General features: G+C 42.8%; 1 protein-coding gene across 1 annotated transcript; it reads right to left on the reverse strand.

Annotated features, from left to right (window-relative positions):
• Positions 1 to 690: 690 nt before the first annotated feature.
• On the reverse strand, positions 691 to 11,772 carry LOC121979495 (neurofilament medium polypeptide-like). The gene is made up of 3 exons (XM_042531483.1): positions 11,659 to 11,772; positions 1,594 to 2,142; positions 691 to 1,128 (listed from the first exon to the last, which is right to left on the reverse strand). The coding sequence occupies exons 1-3, from the start codon at positions 11,770 to 11,772 to the stop codon at positions 691 to 693; spliced, it is 1,101 nt and encodes a 366-aa protein (XP_042387417.1).
• Between the last annotated feature and the right edge of the window lie 1,096 nt (positions 11,773 to 12,868).

A 12,868-nucleotide genomic window follows, 5' to 3' on the forward strand; every position in this document is an offset into this window, starting at 1 on the left:
TAATGAAAGCGGTTTAGAATATCCAAGCCAAAGGGGTCGTCGGATCATCACAGAAAATGAAGCTACTGTAGATGGTCCGATGTACGAGGGTCATCATGGGGATGCCTCGAGAAAGCGCACTACTATAGTACGAGGCATTTGAGATCCTCACACATTTTCTCTATCTCTCCTTCTCCTAGGTTTGCCAAAGTGTAGGGGGCGAACCCGGTTAGGGAGCCAGCCCGGGACACTAAACAAATAGAGGCCCAAGGTAGGGGCACTAGTCAGAACGTCATCGAAATCAAAACAGATCCCAGGTCAGGGAACGAACAGATCCCAGGTCGGGGAACGAACAGATCCCAGGTCGGTGAACGAACAGATCCGAGGTCGGGAAATAAGAAATAGAATTCTCAAGATAGAGATAATGGATGAGAGATTTCTTAAGCCTAAGTAATTGAGGATAACAGCAAACTAGGGGATTTCCAAAAGTTAAATGACTTTAAACAAAAGCAGATTCCAAATGTCTATACATTCAAGATTTTACATCATGGTTGGGGATCTGTTGGGGGTACATTGCTTGTGGGAGATGCAGGAAGAGTCAAGAAGCCATCATCAGCCAGGAAAGAAGGGAAGGCCTCATCAGGAATTTCTTGCAGCAGGCGGTCCCTATCCAGGAAATCATTGGAGGGGGCGGAACGGAGAAGACCTTGTTCAAATAGTTGGCACACCGCGCCCACGCCCCCATAGCAGATCGATTAGATCGCCTATCTTCTTTCGGAAGAATGAAGATTTAACGTAGGAAATTCTATAAGCTCTGAGGCGATGATTTTCGCCTGACCGGTATTCCACTAGCTTTACCTTTACTTTATCTGCAGCTGCCAAAGCCAGCACATTCTCCTGCTTTAGGGTGGAAGCCTCAGCCTGTTCTTTGAGAAGATCTGCCTGAAGAGACTTGATAGTGGCCTGATCCTGATCCCTCTGAGCCTTAAGAGCCTTCTCCCGACCAGCACTTGCAACCAGGTCCGCTCGGGCAACCTCCAGGTCTTTCTGTAAAGCTTTATTAGACTCCTGGAGGGCCTTCAGGTCTACCGAGAGAGTGGCCAGCTCTGACTCTTTCCCCTCCAGCTCGGTCGCCAGCTGACGACGATGCTGCCCCTCCGAGTTCAGTGTTTGGAGTCACTAGTCTTCAGGGCCGCTTGCAGCTCTTTTATATTCTCGGAAGACTCCTGAGCCAGGCCCCGAGCAGACTGAGCAGATTCCTCGACTGTGTGCAGATAGGAATCCAGAGGGTCAAGCGGGTCATGAGGAGTTAATGGCAACTCTAATTCTTGGATTCAAGCATTCAGGGACTCATTCTCTTTCAGCAGCTCTATGGAAAACTGGGTCAAGCAAAGGCTCACAGAGCAGGCCTGCCCGGCAAAAAGAGAGCAATCAAAAGTGATGTCAGATAGGTAGACCGGGGAAAGGAAGACTCACAGATATAATATGCTGTGAAGCCAGGTCCAACCCTTCCCACTGGGAGCCTCCCTAGAACTGCTCATTAGCTGACCTCCAGGAGGTGGCTAAGGCTTCATGAAGTTGAATTTGGTCGTGGAGGGGAGAAGTGTTACCCACGTTCCCTGAACTCCCTGTTGCATCCAGCCTGAACATGGAGGGCAAGCTCCATGAGGCCGTGAAGTTGTATTTGCTCTTGTCGGACTGAGCCCTGGTGTGAGCAGCTGACGGAGAGGGGGCGGTAGGAAGAGTAGAAGAGGTTGCAGAGCTCCTGGGCTGGTCTCTAGTAGAAGGGTCAGCCTGCTCAGGAGCTAAAATCCTGACAGGAGTAGGGGTCGGGACTTCTGCCACCCGAGGAGAGTCCTGGGTAGGAACTCTAACTGTTGGCGCCTGGACTTTGGGAACCTTGGAAGAAGTCTGTCCCAGCGGAGGAAGTGGAGAAGATTGAGCTGAAGGAGTAACTCTCTTACGTTTGCATTGGAGGTGTAGGCGTTTGTCTGGAGGAGGAGAGGGAGCCTGCTCTTCCTCGATGGGTTCCAGAGCTGTAGGGCCAGAAGGGGCAGCTGACAGAAGCAGTGGGGTGGAGAACTCTGAGGGCTCCTCCGCAGTTTTGTGTGAGGAAGTGGTTGAAGGAGCAGTCAAGCCCTTCACAACCTCCTCACCCACAGTCTTCAAAATATGGTTGGGCAGTCAGGCTGATTCCTTTGAGGCCCGGAACACAACAGCTTCTACAAAGTAAGAAAGAAATATCTCAGTTAGTGAAGACTAGAGAAAGGAAAGCAAAATCTTATCAAATGGAGCTCCTATATCTGCGGGGACCAGGCTGAGTCCAAAAAAGTGCAAAAAACATTCTCGCAATATTATAGATAGGAGAAGGCGGACTCCCTTTATTTTCTCTGAAGCTGTATGGCACATAGGTTGATGCGTATGTTCACGTAACTCGAAGGGGAAGGGAAGGTTGGAGTGCCAGTTGGTTGGCCAGGATACCGACTCAGGCAGACTAATAAATAAGAAGCGGGACTTCCAACCCTTATTAGAGGAAGGCAAATCGGTGAAGAACTTATACCTAACCCAGGATTGCACCATGAATACACCGGGCTTAGAGCGTTTAAGAGAATAGAAATGATGGAAAAGTCAGGCGGTCAGAGGGATCTGGTATACCCTATAGAGGATAATCATGCCACAGATAGCACGAAAAGCATTGGGCGCAAACTATGAAAGTGGAATACCAAAATATTGAGTCAGGGAAGAGAAAAGTGGATGAAGAGGAAAGCGAAGGCCTCCCTAGAGCTGGTCCTTAAAGAAAGTTACAAAACCTTGGGGAGAGGAAGAAGGGTGCTCATTCGGTCAGGGAGCTCGTAGTTGATAATCATCAGTAAGGTGCAAGCTCGCATGAATCTGGGTCAGGTCGCTATCATCTAAGTATGAAATATAATACGAATACCAAGGTACCATGTTACCTTCAGCCATGAGAGAATAGGGGGGAGGATGAAGATGAGGAGAAGAAGCACTTGCAAGTGACAATCAAGGAAGGAGAACTTAAGAGAAAGAGCAAGAGGAAGTGACAGAGTCGAAAGTCGGCAGCAAGGTGAGAAGGTGACGGCGGACAACCTTTAGGGTTTATAAAGAGAAGCCCCTAGGAAGCATCGAAGGGGGGAAAAGGCGCGGCAACTTGAATCGTCGGATCTATGGTCGCGTGCAAAAAGGCATTGATCAGTCGTAGTAGCGGGAAGGGTTAGTGGGGCACGCATCATTCCCCTATGAAAGGTATTAATGATGGACGTGACAAGGAAATCATGTGAAGAGTTTTTTGTATGGAAGCATTCCGATGCAGGAAGGCTATACGTCAGAAGGAAAGGGCATGCGGTTACCTCGGGAAAAGCAAAGTCATACGTCATGATTATGAAGCCACCTCGAGAAAGAGGAGGGAAAATAAAGAGACGCAGGAATTTGAATTTGGCGCTCATTGAGATGTTAGTACACAAATAACTTATCTGATTAAAGTTTGTGTGAGTCATTTGTAGGAAATATCACAAGTAGCGAGCAGTTGGCTATAAGTGAGCATGCTCTCACCTCAGTGCGAGTTATAAGTGAGCATGCTCTCACACCCAACAGCCGCCCAAGTCGGTGTCCCAGACTCTCGCCCCAGTGCGAGTTATAAGTTAGCATGCTCTCATGCCCAACGACCTTCTAGGTCGGTGTCCCACACTCTCGCCCAGTGCGAGTTATAAGTGAGCATACTCTCATGCCCAACGACCTTCCAAGTCGGTGTCCCAGACTCTCGCCTCAGTGCGAGTTATAAGTGAGCATGCTCTCACGCCTAACGACCTTCCAGGTCGGTGTCCCAGACTCTCGCCCAGTGCGAGTTATAAGTGAGCATGCTCTCACACCCAACGACCGTCCAGGTCTGTGTCCCAGACTCTCACCCCAATGCGAGTTATAAGTGAGCATGCTCTCATGCCCAACGACCTTCTAGGTCGGTGTCCCAGACTCTCGCCCTAGTGCGAGTTATAAGTGAGCATACTCTTACGCCCAACGACCTTCCAGGTCGGTTTCCTAGACTCTCGCGTCAGTGCAAGTTATAAGTGAGCATGCTCTCATGCCTAACAACCTTCCACGTCAGTGTCCCAGACTCTCGCCTTAGTGCGAGTTATAAGTGAGCATGCTCTTATGCCCAACGATCGCCCAGATCGGCATTCCAGACTCTCGCCTCAGTGCGAGTTATAAGTGAGCTTGCTCTCACGATCAACGACTTTCTCAGTCGGTATCTCCTACTCTCATCTCAAGGTGCAGCCACGGGGTATACTTTCATGTTCGACAGATCTGCAGCCATACATCTATTGCCAATATGAGATGCAAATAGGCGAATCTATATGAACTACGACTTCCCGCCCCTTATGGTAAGAAAAGGTGTGGTAAGTAAATTATCTTTTCTAGCAAATTCTCTTAGGGACATGCGTCTATGGAACACGACAATAGGAGAGACAAGGGAATACAAACACATCCTGATAGGCAGATAATGCAAGGAATGTTATTTTATAGAAGTCGAGGAACATCTTTCAGTTCACATTATTACAAGATCCAGAGGCCTGATTCCTCGTCGCTAGGTGTGCCCGTGCTTGAGCTAGTTCTTCCTTGATACGTTAGAGGCTGCTCTATAGATTGGCGATGGTTTCATCTTTTATCTCGCATTCCTCTTGCAGGAGGGCTATAGCGTCCTCATGTCTTAGCTTCAGGTAGGCAATATAATGGGTCCGACTATTCAAGTCTACACGAGCCTTATGCTTTAAAGCTACCTTGGCTTGAGTCCTGGATTTAGCAGCCACCCAGAGTTCCTCCATTTCCTGACGAAGAGAGGACTACAGGTCTCTACTTTGCGTCATTTCAAGCAGGGCCTCATCTTTGTGAGTTAACAATTGAGTCACATGAGCGAGTTGATGGCGCAAAGCAGCTATCTCGTCTAACTCCATAGGCAGAAGGAAGGTAAGTTGAAAGAAAAAGGAAGGTAGAAGTATGCGTGCCCCTTTTATAAGGGAGGAGAAGGTGAAGGGATGACCTCGGAACTATTAGAGTGTATACTAAAACTCTAGCTTTTTGTATAAACATTTAAGAATCACATTGGTCAATATCTACATTTATATGTTAAGTGTAGCTGTTCAATTAATTTATATTGTAGATAACATGGTGTGTGGTGTCACACACAGAAGATCATGTTATCAATTCCTTATAAATTATAAACAGTTGCTCACGACTGAGATGGAAAGGAACAAACCATTGGAATAGTCGTAGTGTAATTAGGTATTAGTTTATCTTGACTGATAAATTACACTAGTACACTATGAGTGTATTGAGCAGGACCATTTAAGGTAAGTTCTTTTTATACTAACTGAATAAAAGAACAAGACCTTTGTTATTATGAAAGTGTGTGCTCTTAATCCTGATATAATAACAAGCACATATATCTAGTATTTATTTCTTTGACTTATCAATGAGTGAGATTTAGTTTGATAAATCAAAAGGCCCGATAAGTTGGGAAATGATATTATTTATAGTGTGTGTTGTTCATTATAGAAGGAAATTGTATCCTAGTAATCTAGGTTGATAATGTCCCCAAGAGGAGCTCATAAGGATTGTCATGTAAATCCTATAGGTGGACTAAGTCTGACATGACAATGAGGTTGAGTGGTACTACTCTTGAAGCTAGATATTAATTAAGTGAGTTGTCAGTTACTCATTTAATTAATGGAGATTCGACATCTTAAACACAGGGAGATTAACACACTCATAATAAGAAGGAGCCCAAAATATAATTTGGGATTGGTGCGGTAGTTCAATAATAATTCTTTAGTGGTATGAATTATTATTGATGAAATTAAGTTGGGTGTTCGGGGCGAACACGGGAAGCTTAATTTCATCGGGAGATCAAAACCAATTCCTCCTCTCGGTCCCTATCGTAGCCTCTTATATATAGAGAATTATACCCACCAAATACCCACTTCCTACCCACCCTTAGGTGGCTGGCCAAGCAAGCTTGGAGCCCAAGCTTGGGTCGGCCAAAGCCAAGGGCTTGAGCCAAGTTTAGTGACCGACCATAGCTTGGAGCCCAAGCTTGTTGTGGCCAGCCATTTAAAGATAAAAGGATTTTATTTTAAAATCTTTCCTTATGTGGAAGCCATGATTTAAAAATTAAATATTTCCTTTTATAAGTTTCTACAAAGGATTAAGAAAAAGGTTTGATATCTTTCCTTATTTTTAGTTAAAAGGAAGATTTTAATTTTGAAGAAAACTTTTCTTTTTGGAAATCATCCACATGTTCTAATAGATAGATTTTAATTTATAAAAGTTTCCTTTTATAACCAACCATGAAGGGAATTTTTTAAAGAGAAATTTTTATTTTAAAAATTTCCGGAAACAAATAAGGAAGTTTTAATTTTGTGTTTAAAACTAACCTTATTTGGAGCACATGAAGGAGCCGGCCATGTAAAGGGTTAAAAGGAATTTTTAATTAAATTTTCCTTATTAACCAATGGTAAGGAGAATAAGGGAATTTTAATTATAATTAAATGTCCTTATATGCCGAGACCAAGGAATATAAAAGAGGGGGTAGAGGTGCCTCACCTCATAACAAATCTTCTAGTATTCCCCTCCTCTCTTCCTTGGTGTGGCCGGCCCCATATTCCTCCTCTTCTCTTCTTCTTTAGTGGCTGGTGCATCCCTCTCTTGGAGTTCTTGTTGGTGGCTAGTTCTTGCTAGGAGAAGGAGAGAAAGGAGGTTTTGCTCTTGCATCCCTTGGAGCTTGAAGGTTGGTGGCCGAAACTTGCAAGAAGGAAGGTGTCTTGGTGGTTCTCATCTTGGTAGATCGTTGCCCACACAACGTCCGAGATAAGAAGAGGAATACGATAGAAGATCAAGAGGTTGTTGCTTACAAAGAAAGGTATAACTAGTAATTCTATTCCGCATCATACTAGTTTTCTTTGTATAGATTTTAAATACCAAACACAAGAGGCTAGTGATTCTAGATTTTCGGATTTGTGATTCGAAGTTGTGTTTCATTTATTTTTCGATCTTGTGATTCGATTGTTCTTTTTGGTTAAACCTAAGGTTACTATAATTAAATTAAATATTAAATTTCGTTAAGAGGCTTTGTCAAGGCAGTGGTGGATGTTCCCATACTCATGAAGGCCAAGTGTCTCGCCATGTTTGACCTTGGAGCCGATTTCCGAAATAGATATTTAATTGAATTTGTAACATAGGTGGATTTGGATCTATAATGTTAAGTATCATTTACAATCCAAGTCTAAACCTCTAAGAACAGATAAGTTAAATTTGGAATCAATAATGTTAAGTTCTGTTTGCGATTCCAAATTTAATTTCTAAAGAACACAATAGGTTGTTAGGAAAGGTTCAGGACTTGTACAAAATTTTTGTACAGGGGAACCGGTACGATATTCCTAGGAGCAACCAACAATTGGTATCAGAGCTAGGGTTTGCCTCTGTGTGTTTGGTTTTCAGTTTAATTATGCACATGTCATACATAATTTAGGCATGATAATAGTAGGATATGCTAAATCTGTGGTTGCAGGCTCCAACTATTATGGCTTATGGTTATTTTGTGTGATTGGATCCTCGGGCATGTCAAGGGCATTTTATTGTGTGTGCATGATTGTATTTAACTAATACAGCAGGAGTTGTATTAGCCCTAGGATTTTACATTTATGTACGATATAGACTTGATGTACATTCCCTTATGGAATATAGGATCAATATATGTAAAATTTTATTTTTATCGCGGATCGTATCCTTGCGAGGCGTGGTGCTATTTGAGGACCAGAGGCGCAGCGGAAAAGGAAGCTCGATGGTCCCGACGACATGAACCCTAGGGCGGGAGCACACGAAGAACAGTAATGGAAGAATCCATAATAGTTGGAAAATTAATTTCCATATTTATTGCTTTTATTTACTGTGATGTGTGTATGCATGTGATGTGGGCTTGCATAGTTAAAATCTTCACCTTAAATAAATAAGTGGGAGAGGGAATTTTAAATAAATTCCAGGGTCTCCATTACTGGTTTATAAGTGATGCAAACAAACTTGCGTGTTGGCTCTGAGTGTCTTCCTCTATATCAGATGAGTTTGTTTGCAGATCACTAGATCAAACATCCATTTTGGATGATTATAGGAAATTAATTAGGAGTGTGTGATCTTCCCCATCGGAAGGGGCACAATCTTATTTAATGGACTAAGTATCAAGTAATGGTATACACTTAGGCACATTTAATAATATCCTCCCCATCGGAGACACTGCTATTATTTGTGTGACCAAAGGAAAATCAACTATTAATTTTATTTGTCATAAAGTTAGGTTGATAAGAATAAAATTAATGGGTAAAACCTCCTCTTACAAATGCTTGATTTTGTATACGTCCACACTATCGTGGCATGCAAAATTCATGATGATTTGAGGTGTTGGTAAATTTAAATAATATTGTTTGAGGAATCAATGTTATTTTAAATTTAGAGTCCTGACCAAAGTTTTTTTGTGATTCTTATGATGACTTTCAACCCACTAGCCATTATATTGAAAGAGAACAAACTTACTGGTCCCAATTATATAGATTGGAAAAGAAATTTATACATTGTCCTAACTGCTGAAGGCTATAAGTTTGTATTGTTAGAGGTCTGCCTAAATGTGCGTAATAGTGATTCTAGTGAAGAGGAGATTGAGTCTCATAAGAAATGGGTAAAGGTAGATGAGATTGCCCGGTGTTACATTTTGTCTTCAATGTCAAATGTGCTGCAACATCAGCATCAGGACTTACCAACTGCTTATGACATGATGAATAATCTCAAAGAACTCTTCGGACACCAGAATCGGGTTGCTAGGCAAGAGGCAATGAGAAAGTTAATGATAGCCACCATGACAGAGGGGACACCCGTAAGGGATCATACCCTAAAGATGATGGCTTATTTGAATGAAATACAGATCCTTGGAGCTGAAATCGATGGGGAAACCCAGATCGATATTATTCTCCAAACACTACCCAGAAGTTTTGAGCAGTTTCGCCTAAACTATAACATGAAAAAAAGGGCTTATACATTGGCGGAACTTCTGACAGAACTTCAGGCAGCAGAAGGAATATTTTGTTGGATCGAGAATCGCTAGAGGGGAGGGTGAATAGCGCTCGTGGCTATTTTGTTCGATTATCGGAATCGCAAAACTATCGGAGTAATTAAAATGCAGCGGAATAAAGTAAAGAAACACAAACAGAAGGACACCGAGAATTTTACTTCGTTCGGAGCCTTGATCGACTCCTACTCGAAGGCCCGCGATCCTTGATCGCTTTGCGTGGGAAATAACTATAAGCTCGATAAAAAGATTACAAGATGAAGTACAAGTAAATGAAAAAACTAATTATACCAACGACAAGAATAGAATCTCGGAGCTTCGGGTCGTCGTAAACTTGTAGCAGCACTTTTGGGCGTCTTTCAGAGCAGCACGTTGGAGACAGAAGACTTGAAAATTGTTGTCGTGAGCTGCTGGTCGAGACCCCTTATAAAGGTTGCTCAAGGCGCCTTCTACTGTTCACCAATGCGCCTTGAATGAGCCGAGTCAGCCGCGGAGATAAGTGTTGAACTGGTCGAACCTTATCAGGTTCAAGGCGCCTCCAACCTCTCCAAGGCGCCTTCATCAAGCTATCCAAGGCGCCTTGGCTTCCTTCAAGGCGCCTCCAAGCTTGCTTCGCAGCCAGCTCAGGTTTTGCACCCGAGGCGCCTCGGTACTGTTCATCCGAGGTAATTGTGCACTTTAGTACCTGCAAGATATGTTAATCACAAAAATACCCTGCAGATATGATCAAGAATATTGTGACAGTCTCAGGACTGTCTGGGTCTGACTTCGGATTTCTGACCGGAAACCCTAGGTCGACCCGACGCCTACTGTTCCCTCTACGGGGAAACGTCCTCACCTACTCCACTCAGGAGATTTACCTGTTGCCAATGCGATCCTCCAGATCGATTGGACTTTTGCTCATCACTCGACGCTTCTGGACTTTCTGCTGGACATCCGCTTCCCGGCTAGTCCAGTCTTTCACCTGGTTCGCGACACTAGGACTTTCCACCTAGGGTTACCACCCCCTATGACTTTTGCCTGAAGCCATCGACCTGCCAAGACTTTCCGCATAGGGTTACCTCCCCCTATGACCTAGGGTTACCACCCCCTAGGGTTTTTCCCTTTGCCTAACCGCAGCTAGGACTTTCCTGAAATACTCAAGCAGACTTGTTAGATCACAAGGTACCTTAACTTTGAATCCTTTGTCATTATCAAAACACGAGTTCGATCGTCGGATGCTTCCCGCATCAACAATCTCCCCCTTTTTTATTATGGCAACTCGAATTCAAAGTTAAGTGAACAAATATCAAACAGAAAACATTTAAAGCAAGCTTAGCAAATTATTTTGCTAAGGTAGACTTTATGAATTTAAAGTATAGGCTCCCCCTTAACTGTTGCTACCCCTTTAATATTCATTATTTTAAGTTTGAAGTATTTGAGTTTAAGTATTTGAATTTTCTACTTTAATATTTGAATTAATATATTTGAATTTTCTACTCTCCCCCTTTGCCATATATCAAAAATAAGCAAAAATAGTCATTTGATTTAACAAGATTTTGAAAAACATTTAATAGGTTAGCTAAGTGAGAGAATGATGTTAGCCTTTTGGAAAGTTTAAAAAGCTAGTAATACAATAATTTTCATTTAAAATGAAAATACTTTTGAAGTAGCTTTTAATTTTTTTTTAAATCTTTGCTTTATTTAAGAAAACAAGAATTTATAAAGTTAGATTTTAAAGTGAGCTAAGTTTTAAAGTTTTGAAAATAAAGCTAAGCTCTTTGCAAGTATTGGATTTTGAAAGCTATAGCTTAGAGAGAAAAACTTAGCTTAATTTTAAACAATACTTATTAAATTTTAGGGTTAGGAGGGAGCAGAGTAGCTAAAAATTTGGTTTAGAAAGTCAGTTGGTTCTTAAGTCCAAGCATGAGTTAAGTTTAATAGATTGGTTTTTAAGAGGTATCAGAGCCGTAAAGATTAAAAACATGCTTAACCAGAAAACTAAGTGTCCTTTACCAACTGTCTAACCTTTAGCTATTTGCTGATTGCCTACAGGGCAACAGCTTTCACATGATTAGTCAAGTTAAGCCAATTTGGTCCAATTAGATTTGACTAGAGCTGGAAGACTTGACTTGATTGATGTATATTGCGTGTTTAACACCTAGACTCATATTGATGCACAGATATAAGCATTCTTGAGTCCAGGTTGTACCCTATCCATCTCACACCATTCTAAGTCTTTCAAACACAATCAAGGTATACCTAGGTGTTTGTGAGATGCTCTGGCTTAATTCTAGGGGAACAAGATTTCTAGGGGGAAAGCTTAGGCTAAGTCCAACTTTTGAAAAATCTAATAAATTGGGATTTTGAAAACAATTTTTCCTAGATTTTAAAAAATTATGATAAGTAAACCTAGATTATTTGAAACTGAGTAAGTTGTTGACTAAGCATGTAAATAAGTATATATCACTTCAAGAAGGTTCGACAAAATAAGTAGATAGTGAAGTGAAGGTGTCCATAGGCAACAATCCATAGTACAATGCATAAAAAGGGTCATATCAAATAGCAGGATCATCTACTCGAGGAGCATCAGCTGGCGGGTCATCGGCGGGAGGTGATGCATGGAGCTGCTCGAGTGCTGGCTGACCTAGATGTCGTATCTCGTCACGGAGGGACGTAAATCCGGCAACCATCTCGGATCGAATGGAGAGAACTATCTGACGTGTCTGGATGGACTCGACCTCGAGTCGAGCAAGTCTGTCCTCGACGAAGAGTGATGCAGACGTCGAAGGTCCAGCTGAGGTGGATGGTCCGACAGACGGGGAGGGATCCGCGAAAAGATCCTCAGCTAAGAAATCAACCCACTCCTCTCCCTCGCCTGGTATATCCTCGGCTGCTGGAGCGATAGGGGCAGCCGCTGGCTGTGGTCGTCCTGTCCAGGCTAGAACTCCATCAGCGGTGATATCAGCACCGGCTAGTCTACAACTACGGGATCCTAGCTCGTGTCATATAGTAAGAGGAATGACTATCCCCCTGGTCACATCTATACCCTCTATGGTCGAAAAGAAGCGTGTCAAAATATGACAATAGGGCATGTGTACTATCTTGGAAGTGACTGTCCCAGATGCACAAATAATGTTCTGGAATATATGCAAGGCTATATCGATGTCTAATCGATGACACAGGGCGTACAGGAAAAATGAGTGGGAAGTCCTCATCTTCGAGACATCCCGAGATGAGATCGGCAAAATACATGCTGTCAGGACCCTATACATCACATAGTCCTGAACCCGAAGAGAGACTGACCAAAACTCAGTCAGGCCAGCAGGTCTCTCTTCCCCGAAGAAATACGTATAGATAGTATCTAACGTAATATGGGAGTAAGGATCGCCAAATGGCAGGTCCCTACTAGGGTAGCATAAGAAGGTAGACTCTGAAACCCTAAGTCCTAGGGTGGTGCATAACAAAGTGGAGTAAGCTCAATGTCAACGCCAGCAACTCTGGTGGAGTACCTACTATCATCAACCCTCTCAAGGTTGTGATAGAACTGTGCACATAACTCCTGGTTTACTGTATCAGTGCAGTAAACCAGTTGGTCCAGTTGATAGTGCTCTATCATTTGGATAGATGGCTGACAAAACTGGGTATAAAAGGTCCTATTTACATATCTAGGTTTGATAGGTTCAAAAGTGTAATTAGCAAAGGTATCCCTAAGATGTATAGTAGGGAATCTGATATCTGCTGATGGAAGTCTAGCTGGAGTAGGATCAACGTGACTGCGCTTCCTAT

The sequence above is a fragment of the Zingiber officinale genome, chromosome 5A, assembly GCF_018446385.1.
Source record: "Zingiber officinale cultivar Zhangliang chromosome 5A, Zo_v1.1, whole genome shotgun sequence".
NCBI classification, from domain to species: domain Eukaryota; kingdom Viridiplantae; phylum Streptophyta; class Magnoliopsida; order Zingiberales; family Zingiberaceae; genus Zingiber; species Zingiber officinale.